This window comes from Antrostomus carolinensis, unplaced genomic scaffold (genome assembly GCF_000700745.2).
Source record: "Antrostomus carolinensis isolate BGI_N321 unplaced genomic scaffold, ASM70074v2 scaffold16337, whole genome shotgun sequence".
Classification (NCBI taxonomy): Eukaryota; Metazoa; Chordata; class Aves; order Caprimulgiformes; family Caprimulgidae; genus Antrostomus; species Antrostomus carolinensis.
This window is the reverse complement of record NW_010329633.1, coordinates 1-12,989: the sequence shown is the minus strand read 5'-3', so window position 1 is coordinate 12,989 and position 12,989 is coordinate 1. Positions and strand designations below refer to the sequence as shown.

At 39.6% G+C, this 12,989-nt stretch overlaps 1 protein-coding gene across 1 annotated transcript in view; it reads left to right on the top strand.

Annotated features, from left to right (window-relative positions):
- The window catches only part of LOC104528599 (tubby-related protein 4-like), a gene marked incomplete at its 3' end in the record, with an annotated part of 23,549 nt that extends 13,195 nt beyond the window's left edge, over positions 1-10,354 (top strand). The window contains exons 4-9 of the mRNA XM_010172650.1: positions 2,265-2,489; positions 4,699-4,933; positions 5,431-5,575; positions 7,006-7,150; positions 8,498-8,591; positions 10,211-10,354. Of these exons, the coding sequence (XP_010170952.1) occupies positions 2,265-2,489; positions 4,699-4,933; positions 5,431-5,575; positions 7,006-7,150; positions 8,498-8,591; positions 10,211-10,354 (988 nt within the window). The remainder of the gene's footprint in view (positions 1-2,264; positions 2,490-4,698; positions 4,934-5,430; positions 5,576-7,005; positions 7,151-8,497; positions 8,592-10,210) is intronic.
- Positions 10,355-12,989: the final 2,635 nt, after the last annotated feature.

The window sequence follows — 12,989 nt, the reverse complement described above, 5'->3', positions numbered from 1 at the left end:
GAAAGAGTGGGAAGTGTAGTTATTGCAAAATATTATTGGAGCAGTACATTTAAAGGTCAGATCATATCTGGCATTTGAGTGATCTTTTATTTCTCCAAGCCTGTAATGACGGGCTAATTTTCCCTGAACCTCATCCTAAATCTTAGCCCTTCACTGTAAATGAAGTGTTGCTGGATATTAGGCTTGAGGAGTACCAGGGGACTGACCATTTCATAGAAAAGGAAGGCAAGGTGTGTCTGGTGAATCAGTAAGCAAAGACAAACCAGTATGGTACAAGTGCTCTTTGATGAGATTGAAAATATTAGATTAAATAAGATTAAAACATGTGAGGTATGTGGGGGGACTAAATGTACAAATGGAAGAGTAGAAATGTCGTGATTTACAAATAAGGGGCATCCGCTAGGTAGTGTGTGTGTGTGTGTGTGTGTGTGTGTATTTAAAGATGCACCCACTCACATATTGTTTACATAAAAATACATAAATAGAATATAAGAGAGTCAGACATGTTTAGATGATGGCTGAACTATGGTTGCCTGTTGGGAAACTGTGGTGAAATCATGCAGTGAGACGATGTTTTTTCAACTCCTGACTTTGCTCTTCCCCAGCCCCACAGTGCTGTGTTGCCAGAGGTCCCACCCAGCGTTTCAAAGCTTCTGAAAAACCTGTTACTTAGGAATATGTTTAGGATTGCAAAGGTTCTTGCACTGGTGCTGTCTACATTTCTGCTGTTCTCTGCACGCAGCAGTAACCTGAGGAGAGAAGTCATTTCACTTGATTCTTATTTGGATGAAGAGAGGCATATCTGGGTGTGATATATTGGGTTATAATAGCTGCAGTACTAGACTTCGCGGTAGGGCTGTCTAGGTGTGCTGTGTATTGTGGTAGCTGGGATATTAGGCTTCTCTTCTGTCGTTAAACTCTATCCAATAAATAAACATTTGTGTTTAAGTCATACTTGTTTGTTCCTTCACTGTATTCATAGGTGAGCTTTAGTTGATGCAAGGTGAACAGAAGGATGTGGTTTGGATCCCATGGTAACCATTAGGTAGATAGTTCTGCCCATGCCTGGTTTCAGCCCTTCAGGAAATCGGGGTCACTTCTACTGCTGTCTTTCTCAGGCTGTCATATAGTAGATGTGGCAGGTACCGAACTTTTGTCAGTGCCTTTTCAGTTGCATTTATTTTGCAGGCAGCTTCAACTCTCATTATTGCCAGGCGGTATGAGGGCTGAGCCACACTCTCAAATTATGGAAGTACCAATCAGTAAGGGGTACTTTATGTGATCTCATCAAATTTAAGGCTCTGTCCCACAGATTATGGTTATGAGAAGCCATGTAATAATTATTGATGGTACACAAAGGATTTCTCAGTTCTTTTGAAGTTCTCCACTACAAAATGCCTTCAGCAATTACTGTGAAAATCACAAGGTTCACATGTTGCTGCTTTCCATTTGCATATCAGTCAGCCTGAAGGTTAGTGCCTCCATGGAAGTATGTGTGGTGCTGCCTACATGGAATGAAAATGAAGCTTCTTCATTCCTCCCAGTTTAAAAACAATATTTTCCTTGAAATTTAAATCTAGGATAAGATGGCGTAGCAGAGAAAGTCTTTTATCTGCAAAAGTTGTTTTGTCCAACTCTTGATGATAGACATTAATACAGTGCTGTGCAGCCCCATTCTGCTTTCTGTCATTCACATAAAAACATCTTGTCTCATTTTCTCACCTTTAAGCATCATGAATTTGTAACTGAAGGGAAAGCTTTTTTCCCCAGACTAGATTAGGAACTTCTGGGTTGATCTAACCCAGGTATCTGGGTACTGTACTACTAGAGAGGACAAGATAAAAGTTACTACTGATGGTGCCTTGACCCTTATCATCTGTATAATTAATTCTTGTTTGCTGCATCTTGTGAAGAGCAAAGATGTTCCGAAGAGACCCTGACCTTTTCAGATTAGGGCATCCAAAGATCCTGCTTTTTAACACTGTGTCACTCATCCTATCTAGGCAATGAATTTGGTAGACAATTTCTTGTGTGACAATCTTTCAGCCTTGTGAGTGAAGAGCACTGTATAAACATGACCACTGTTATCAATAATTTCAGATGTTCACATTCTTCCTTTTTGTGGGCAGCAACCTACACTTTTAAGTTTCTGGAGGACTTAGGGTAACATGATCAGTGCTGAATTCCTGTGATCACTTGCTGTTCTACTATCTTGGAGAAAGTATGCACTCTTCTAAAGTTGTATCCTTTTCCTCTCCATGCAGCGTCCCATCATCTCAATCTGTTGGGGTCACAGGGACTCACGCCTGCTGATGGCTTCTGGACCTGCATTATATGTTGTCAGAGTTGAGCACAGGGTCTCCAGTCTGCAGCTGCTGTGCCAGCAGACCATCGCTAGCTGTCTGCGGGATGACAAGGATATCAGCAAACTGACCCTGCCCCCTCGGCTCTGCTCGTACCTCACCACAGCCTTTATACCAACAATCAAGGTAAACGGAAAGAAACGTCTGTGTGTGTGTGTGTGTGTGTGTGAAGAGGAGGAACGGTTGCTTGATTTCCTCTGCCATGTTGCTCCTAAGTGACAGTGGATAAATTATAAGATACTATAATTACCATAATTATAATTTTAAATCTTGATTAAGGGTCATTCCTGTCCTCTTTAAGAGCCCACTGATTCATTTGGTGCCTATTAAAATCTGAAAAGAGGGGTTGCACATGCTGATCTGCATTATTCCATGGGAATGGCCTTTCCAAGGACATCCCAAGGGTAGAATATGCTGGTGACTCACAGACTTCTGAAGAAGCTCATACTGATGATAACACTGTGTCATGGTTATAGGAGAGATTCACATAAAACTGTTGCCTCCCTACGTGTTACATGAGCCCTTATAATGCCAGGAAACTTATACCTAAGACCTGTGGCTGCCCAAATATTTCTGCTGACAGCGAGTTCTGCTAACCATACGGCTTCAACAATGCTATGAGAAAATGAGCCAGATATTATTCCTTTTCCTGTACAACTAGCAGAGCCATCTGCTCAACCCCTTTGTTTCATGATTTTGCCCTCAGTCACATTATAAGCCGGAGCACTGGTAAATGCCCTACATTCAAACATACATTTTTGTGTTCTGTATATTTTGTGTATGTGTTACAGTATTCTCCTGAGACAGTTTCTGGTCCTTGTTAAACCTGCTAGAATAACTAATTTGAAATCAGTGGAGTTGGCCCAGCTTAAATGAGAACAAATTATGTCTGTAAAATAATGATTCAGCACAGTTCCATTTGGGTACTGCTAATGAGGGCAATTTGTGTGACTGTGAAACATTTCATTTGCCAGAGAAGAATAAATACCTTGCTGTAACCATAACTCAGCGATCTCCAAAGACACATTTAACAAACCAGTGGGTCTCAGTTCTTTCTAGCATCTCTGCTTCTCCCCAGGATGCTTTCCATGTTGTCCCAGAGCCACCCCCTGCAGCTCTCTATAGAGAATCAGTGACGCTTGCTTGGCTGTTAGGGAAGGCAGGGGAGGGGAAGGGATGGGATGAAGGCAACAGTTGGCTGTAGCAGGGCCGGGAGCTGTGACGGGGATGAAATGGGCAGAGGCAGTTCAGGGGCACATTATTGCCGACAACCCTTCTGTCACCTCCCAGAGGGAATGCCGGGGTGAAGAGTGATCACAGAGCTGCATAGCTGAGAGGCTGAAGCAGGGTTCCCAGAAGCTGCCTTCCTCTGCTGTTTCATGGGTGTTTCTGGAGCCTCCTCAGCACTGCTTTGTACTTTACCCTGGCTCTTCCCCAGCCACATACTCCCACCAACATTGTCAGCTCTGCCTCCAGTGCCTGGCAAGTCACCCTCTTCCCTGCATACAGTCCTCTTCCCCCTCCAGTCTGAAGACTACATTATAGATCACTCCTCAACCCACATCCATCTTGACAGGTTTTAAGAAAGCTTATTTTTTCCCCTACTTTTCTTTCTTGTGTTTTCATTTTGAAAGAAACTGTATTGACTTACACACATCAGTAGTATTTGTGTTGTACGGGCTATATTGTCCTAGACAAAAGCAGGCCAACTGCTTTAGGACTGAGCTCTTCATGGATTAATATAGAGTGCTGGGAAGCAGGGCAAAGTAACCCACCCTGAGCTTTGTGCTCATGTTTCTCCACGTTGCACTCAAATAGGTGTTCAGCAAAGATAGGTCATGTGCTTGGAAGTGAAGTAAGAATTACAAGCTTCTTCCAGAGCTGGTACCACTGTAGAATAGCGGCATAGCGTGTACCAGTACTAACCTGAGTGGCCAGGGTCACTTGGAGGGCCAGCAAGAGAGAAGATACTCTGAGTCTTAGACTTGACCACATTACCGAGATTAAAAGAGAAGTTTGTGATAGGGCTGGGACTTGAATACGGGTTTGTGGTTTAATTCAGTGCTCTAACCACAGGTTCAACCTCCCTCTGATGTAACTAGTTTGTGTTTTCTGTTTACAGCTGTATTTGGCCTAACTAAGTAATACACAGCCACTCTAGCTTGCATGTGGGTCCTGCATAACTCACACAGTGACCTATACTAATCTTGACCTGCCAGGCTAGAGTCGGGTTCAGATTTAGTTAGTTGTGTTGGGACTAAGTCACCACAGAAAAAATAATTGAAAACCAATAACCTATAGGAAACTTTCTCTTTCCTTCCTTCATATAATTAAGCCTCCTATCCCAGACCCAAACAATATGAGAGATTTTGTCAGCTACCCAACAGCTGGCAATGAACGGCTTCACTGCACGATGAAGCGGACAGAAGATGACCCAGAGGTTGGTGGTCCATGTTATACCCTGTACCTGGAATACCTGGGGGGACTGGTGCCTATCCTGAAAGGACGTCGTATCAGCAAATTGCGGCCAGAGTTTGTCATCATGGATCCTAAAACAGATGGAAAAGCAGGTAGAATCGAGTTATTGCTCTGTATAAAAAAATTATTTAGAAATACTTTGGATATTAAATCCTGAAGAGTTAAAGAAAATGTATATATGCAACATAGAAGGAGGCATCTGATTCTTTTTTTCTGATACAAAAAAAATCTTTAGTATAACCTAGGCTCAAGCCTCTGAAATTATACTGTGCTTTCTTCTGTTTTACAAAACAGAACTTTTATTTTGAATAGTGGGGAACAGATTGCTAATTAGCAGAAAACATTCTTTAGTCTCAATTTTGAAGTCAAGTGAATGCTATTCACCCCTCTGAATCATGTTTCTCTTGAGTTTGAACTATTGGAAATTTTGAGTTTATACCGGGGAGGGTGAAGAATAGTTAATTTTCTCTGCGTAGTTTTATCTCAACTACTGCCTGTGGATTGGATTTATGCTTCTGATAACTGATAGTGGTAATTAATATCAGTTTTCTGAAGCAACACTTACATTTTCTGGGGCCTGTCTTAATAGATGAAATCTATGGAAACAGCTTGATTTCCACTGTGATTGACAGCTGCAACTGCTCGGACTCCAGCGATATTGAACTGAGTGATGACTGGGCAGCAAAGAAATCTCCCAAAATCAGTCGAGCTAGCAAATCGCCCAAACTCCCCAGGTAATAATTTCTTGGATATTTCTTCTTTTTCCCCAGGTTTTCTTCTTTTTTTCTTTTTTTTTTTTTTCTTCAAACACTGTTGTGGCACCTCATAAAATTTAAAGCAAACTCCTCTGGGCAGATAGGAGTCCTCTGGAAGAGTGGGGTCCTCTACAGTGTGCAGTTCTGGGGTGATCTCAGAGATTGGTGTTGAGGTGGACTTTGGGGAAGGTTCTGGGGCAAAAGGTAACGGGAAATAATAGAGCACCACTTCTCCCCAAGCAGTCTCAAAGAAAGATTTTATAAACTCTCCCACCACTGCCTTTGCCACATGTAAACTCTTGCCACCATAGGATACATTTTGTCTGTCAGACAATCCGTGTGTTTATGTGCTCTGTGCTTAGGATCCCTGGTCTAGTTAAAGCCTTTATTTCCTCAGCGGTCTTTTCAAATTCATAAGTCCATGCATAGGTTGCACAGATCCTGGCACAGGTGGCACAGCTGCTGTGGTGACTTTGCAAGGGAGCCTCAACAAACAGATCCTCCTAAACTCTAGGGTGACAAGCTTCTGCATTGATATGCTAAATAAGCTTATTATTATATTCATTATGTGCATAGACAACCCTCCACCTGCACAGAGCCTCAGTGATGTCTGTGATGCTTCTCATAGGCACTGACATCTATCTGCCAGCTTCAAATTATGGGATTGATGCCTTCTAGCTGCAGTTGACACTTTTCCAAAGACCTTATATTATGAACTTGTCCTAGTATGAGGCAAAGCAAATGCATCCCTATATATGTGAATATAGTGTGTGAAATACTGAAGGTTTAGTTTAAGTAGTACTTGACAAAAGAACCATCCTGAGCCTAAAACTGAAGTGGTGCAGGAAGAACAACTATCCTGTGTCCTTGTTTTTTTTAAGACCATACTTTTGAAATGTAACTTTTGTTCACTATTTTTTCTACCAATGAGCTTTTTCAGGTGCTTGATCTCTTATTCATGACCCCCTTTGTATAGTGGGAGGTAAGAATAACTTTTGACTTAAAGTAAGAGTATTGACAAAGTTTGTGGAGCCTTGATTGGCTGTGCTAACGTGGAGATCTGCCAGCTGAGGTGTCATGTTTCCATTCCTCGAAGCTTTGGTCAAAGTCTGCGTAGCTGAAATAGCTCAGCCCTACATCTTTTTATGGATTTGTGGAGTATTTATTTTATCTGGCAGAACTGCTGTAAGATTTGTTAAATAAATCAGAAAGCATCCAGTTACTGCAAGTCTGTCAGGCCTTATATATCTTTAAATTTGACCTGTAACTCTCCATCCTGTAGACTCTACAATCTTCATTAGTCACTTAGAGGACACCATATCAGTTCATTAGATCTTTACATTCAAAGACATGAATTTTGTACATTTGTGTGTGCCCATTGATGATTCTAATTAATGCTTTATATGCAGAATCAATATAGAAGCTCGCAAATCTCCAAAGATGTCACGAGCTGCGCAGGAGATATCAAGATCGCCAAGGTTACCAATAAGGAAACCTTCTATTGGTTCGCCAAGCCTAACCCGAAGAGAGTTTCCTTTAGAAGATATTACTCAGGTATTGTGCACATTGTTACCAGACCTAAGTTCAAATGCGTTTCCTTCCAGAGGCAGCAAGTTGTGATATAAATACAGTGATCTCTGCTAGAAGTTTTTTATTTAGTTACAGTAACTAAATGGTATAACTAGAGAATTGCATCTTCCAGTTCAATGTTAATGTTTGAAAGTGTCGATAGAGTATCAGGCATTGTTTGGTAAATCCTGGCACCACTAATTTCTGTCAATGTGAATCCATGCGAAAGGTTTTATTCTAGATGATGTTGTTGGCTCTTTGAAAGTATATGTGAAAATGCTTCTTTTTCAGTTTCTCAGAGCTGTCCTAATGCCACTATAGTTCTCTGCTTTGCTAGGAATCACAGAGAGAAGGAAATGCTTACTTCAGAGGGCCACATGTTTTCTGTTTCATAAATTGTAGAATCATAGAATGGTTTGGGTTGTAAGGGACCTTTAAAGGTCCTTTAGTCCAAACCCCCTGCAATGAGCAGGGACATCTTCAACTAGATCAGGAACATGGAACAGCATTAATTGGAAGGAAGGCAAGGAAGCACTTGGTGCTCTTAGTTATGTTCATGACCTGTGGGTAAATGAAACTTAGCAGGATGTAGAACTGAGTTACATGTTTTGTTAATACCAGCCTATGTTCTTTTAATTTTGTTTTGTTTCATTTCAGTTGGTTTTTTCTGTTCTGTCTTTTCACTTTTTCCTTTGTATTGAAACATTCTAGGTCACTTACATAGCAGCAGTAGTTAGGACCAAAAGCCCTGTGGATAGGGCAGGAGACTAGAGACTGCTCCTGATATTGACAGTGTAACTCTGGGCCTCTGAGAAAATCTTTTGGTCTTTCGGACCCTTAATCTGATCACCATTGAAGCAGTGGTTTGGTTGGAAGCTCCAGGAAAAATACGTTTGTCATTATGAGTAATTAATTTTTGTCTTATTTATTGTTCTATAAATTGGTTCATAAGCACAGAACCAAAGGGCAGGGTGTATTACTTTCTGAAATACAGAATAGCTACACTCTTCTTGTGCAGTAGAAGCAAGCATCTGAAAACAGACCTGTTCTCACTAAGCAGCCATCATGTTGTTCAGTTCTTCAACAGCTTTAATCAGCCTATGTGGCTGTTGTATACATAATTTGTGATGGTGTTCAGATATCAAAATGAGACTTTTTAATGGCCAGGTTTAACAGTTGCTACATAGGCACATCAGGCTGTTTCAATAAAATAGAAACAAGAGAAGCTGAAATTGTATTGTCACTTGCAATAGCTTGATTGCTCTGCAGGTTTTTACTAGAGCTCGATACAGATTTTTATTAGGTGCAAATGATCTTGTTTTTGCTTTGCAGCACAACTACCTTGCTCAGGTCACATCTAATATCTGGGGAACAAAATTTAAAATCGTGGGTTTGGCTGCTTTCCTACCAACTAACCTTGGTGCAGGTAAAAGTAAACTATTGATTTTATGCATGTCAAACTCTTTCTAACAAACAAGAAACTTATGCCATGTGATTCTTTTTCAGTGATCAAAAGGCTTCTTTAACAAAGCATTTATTTTCTGTGGACAGTAGGAATTAGATTTTACAAAATTCACTGTAACTAAGAAAGATTAAAATCTATAAATATAATAACAAGATGATCAATAAAATGTTAAAACTCTCAGCTGTAATAAAAGATTAATTAACAGTCAAAGCCAGACCTTTATTTTTACAGTTTATTTGAACAAAACCCATATGAATAAAGAAAATTTTTGCAAGACTATAAAAACTGTGGGGTTTAAGTTACTGTAACAGAAATATTTTTGAAACTCAGTTTTTTGTAGTAATTTAGCTACTAATTATACCAAAATAAAGTTTAAAAAACTCTTACAGTGCTTAAGATTCTTCGAGTCAGTACACAGCCTTATCATATGGTTCTCCTGCTGGAGCATCAGTAAATTGGTGGCCTTCATTAAAAATAGCGGTTGTGTAGTCTCCTGACCTTCTCCTGTGTACGCCATTTCTCCCTAGATAGTCCTGTTGAAAGGAAGAAGGCTGAGTAAAGAACAGGGTACCACCTAGCAGAACTGAGCTCTGAATTGAAATACTAATTCACGTATAGGAGTTTTACAAACTTACTTTTTCCTGTGTTGCTTTATGTAAGTCAGGTCAGGACTACACAGTGGTGCCCTGGATGCAGAGTTAGTTAAATCTTTTGTGGCTATATGGACTGCTGTCAGATAAGGGATGGAGTCCCAGCTACTGGGGAGAGGAACTTCTCTGGCCCAGTCTCCAGGCACAGGTTGTCCTCTCAGGATGTTGTCACCCTGGGGACAACCAGTGCTACTTCTGTAGGGCCGTGGCACCTTCTATTTAATGAAGTCTTATGGAAACCCTCAGATTTGTTCCAGCCACATTTTTTCAAGTAATTTACAAATTTCTGACATCTGCATTTGCAATGATTGTCAAAAGATAGCGTAAGAATGACCCTACTAGTTCAAACCAGAGGTTGTTCTAATTCTGTCACTATCAGGGACAGATATGTAGGAAAGCATATATGTGTAGAGTAAGTGTGTGGTGATACTTCCTTCAAATGGTCTCCCAGTCTCCAATGGTTTGAACTTCCTGAGCCAGGAGGGGTTTCTTTGTGTATAGTAACCCTCAACAGATTTCCTTCCTGAGAGCTTTCCAGTTTTCCCCTGAACTCATATAAGTTGGTAGCATGCTGTGGTGAAGAGTTCCAAAAGTAGAATGGAAAAATTATTTTCCTTCCATAAAAACCTATGTGAATACAAAAAATAAGCAATTCACTATTTCTACAGATTATTTAACTACAGAGATGCTGCTTCTGTTTAAAGAGAAATAGCTGAAAGTAGCCATCTCTTTTATCCTGTTTATGCAAAGTGCTACATAGTGATTTGGTTAAGAATGGGCCATATATGCATTTGTTCATTAATACATTAAATAAAAATAGTTATAACCCGCCTGTCTGCTTTGAATTGATTCTTTTTTGGTTTTAGATGCTCTTTGTGCAACAGTTTTTTAAATTTTTTTTTTTTATTTCTTCTTATACTCTTTGTCCAGTAATATATAAAACCAGTTTGCTGCATCTTCAGCCCAGGCAGATGACAATATATCTCCCAGAAGTGCGGAAGATTTCAATGGACTACATTAACCTGCCTGTCTTTAATCCAAATGTTTTCAGTGAAGACGAAGATGATTTACCAGGTAAGGAGGAGATGGAGGTCTGCCGTGTTATGGGTTAAGCTGGATGGAGGACAGATCCCGTGTGTCACTAGCCCACTCTGGTAAACAAACAAATCAAAATCCCTTAGTAGTTCCTGTAGGACTGAATTAGAATAAGGCTAATATATATTACAGACATTGATTTTTAAAATATGTGGAAAATATAATCAGTGTAAGTTTCAGGTTCATTGGAAAATTAATAATCTTCTGTTTAGTTCACTAAGAATTCTCTGTAGACTGAAGCCTTGCATTCTGCATCTTTGTAGGATAGAATTGTAATATGTTGGAAGCCCAAAAGGGTCATTCTTGTGTCCTGGTGGCAGCAAAGTACAGCCTGCTGATAGGAGCTTGGTTTGGAGGGCAGGTTCCTGTAAAACTCAGCCACCCTTTGAGAAGTGAGAAATGCCCATTTGGATTTTTATCAATACCAAGTCTTACAGAGTGGCTAAAATAGTAAATTAGTCTATAAACAAGGGGGATCAGGAAGAATTTCTCATTTCACTGAGATGTAACAGAATATTTAAGCAGTGCAGGGAAGGCTTGGATGCAGATGATGTGAATGTGGCAGGTAAAAGGACTGGAAGTACTCAGAACTTCCTCCAATTAAAAAAAAAAAAATCATCATGCCAATAAAATTAACAAATAATAGACAATTAATACATTTTCAAAATTTTCACATTAGTGAGGGGTTTCTGTTTCTCAGGTTTTTGGATCTACAGGAGTGGCCATCATGCCAGTACCCTTTAAGGAGGAAGGAGCATGAGCACTGCAAAGCAATTAAAGGCTTGTGCTAGAGTCTTATTGAAATAAATTGAAATACTCCCATTATTTCAGACTAACGTTTTGACTGTTGAAAGCACCAAAGCAAGTGTCTGACCCAGGCATCAGAGTAGTCCTCTAGACTGCTAAGAAAATACTAGTGTGCTTAAAATGAAGTCCATTTTTCACAATTTGAGGCTTGGCTTGCCTAATTTATGTCTACATTATATTCATCTGTAGAATCTGAATAAAATAATAGAGATCTTGATGACCTTATCTATATTGTGCATAGGAAGCACTCAACATTTTCTATTATGAAATATGGTCCAAGCTGACAGAAAGTAGTACAAAAATTAAATAGAAAAAAAAGTTAATATAAAGTCTTCATATCTCTTCCTGAAAATTAGATTAGATCTGCAATATCAATTCCTTTTATATTATTAAAAGAGCTGAAATGGTACTCAGAATTGCAGGTTGGTGAACACCACATAAACGTAGGGAAAATTGTTAGAGAGTTTTGTTACAGCTCTTTGAGAAGGCTAGTAAAAGAATTACACTACCCTGTCCTCCATAACAACCTTCCTCTTCTTGTCCACTTGTTCTTTCTAGTTTCTTCTGAAAATACATTTCTGACTAGCAATGGAGGCTACTTAAATCTTCAAAAACATTTTTGGGGGTATTCTTTTTTAGAGCCTGCATATAAAGGAAAAAAGTGCCATATACTAATGGGAAAAAATATTGCAGTGTAAATAATGATTACATGATAGGTTAAAAAAAACATAGTCGAAAGCTGCTCTCAGGCAGCGGAATGTTAATAGTGAGGTACTCTTGGGACAGGTGTTTTTTAATGTAGTCAGTAAAGATTTGGCAAGGCAAATGGACAGTGAATTGATTTAACTTGCAAATTATGCAAACAAATAAATTTAAAACCATTGGAGAAATGAAAAAACCATTGGATTTAAACACTTTGGGATATTAAGCAACACCGCGACGAATTAAATTTTGTTTGATAAGGCACTTAATACCCATGACAGCAACATTCTAGGTTGCTCAACCCAAGCTAACAATTAAACCTCAAGCTCTGGCAGATAAATTGCTAACCTGTAGGCATCAGGATGAAAGCATGGCCTGCCAGCCAAGCACAGAATCACATTGCCTTAGGGGCAGTTAAGTTTAGCTCTCAGTCTTCTTCTAAGGCAACAAACAGAACTACCATAAAAATTTGCCAGCATAGCCACAGACCTGTCTGTACACCTACCACATTCTTGACTGATGCTGATAAAAGCATAATGCTATCAAAAATATAATTATAGGGCATTGGTAGGTGACTAGAATTTTAATTAGAAATGAACTAGGAACTGGGCAGCGGCTGGAGGAGTCCTGACTAGTGGATTTCTTTCCTGATCTGGTCTTGCAAATCAGAGGTCTCTTCAAAATTTGGCACACTTAAATGATTCTGGATATAACTCTAGGATCCTGGATATTAATCTAGTCTCTTTTTCCTACCATAAACCCACTGATGCAACTTGTTATCATTTTCCATGTTTTTTGTACAGGAAAACTAATAAAGAATCTGCAAGATTATTGGGGATTTAAATATAGTATTTACTATTTCCCTGCATGATTATATTTGTTCCTTCTTATCTTGACTTCTGCACCTGTACTTGGTTCCAGTGTCCTCATTCCCCTGCCACACTCCAGCTCTTCAGTGGTAGTTCTTGTTGGAATCACTCTCACCACTTTTTGCAAAAGGATTTGCAATTAGTTGAGCAAGCTCCATGCTTCTACTTAAAATAATCAGAATTGCTTCTTGTCTCACCTTGTTCACCACCATAGAATCATAGAATCATAGAATGGT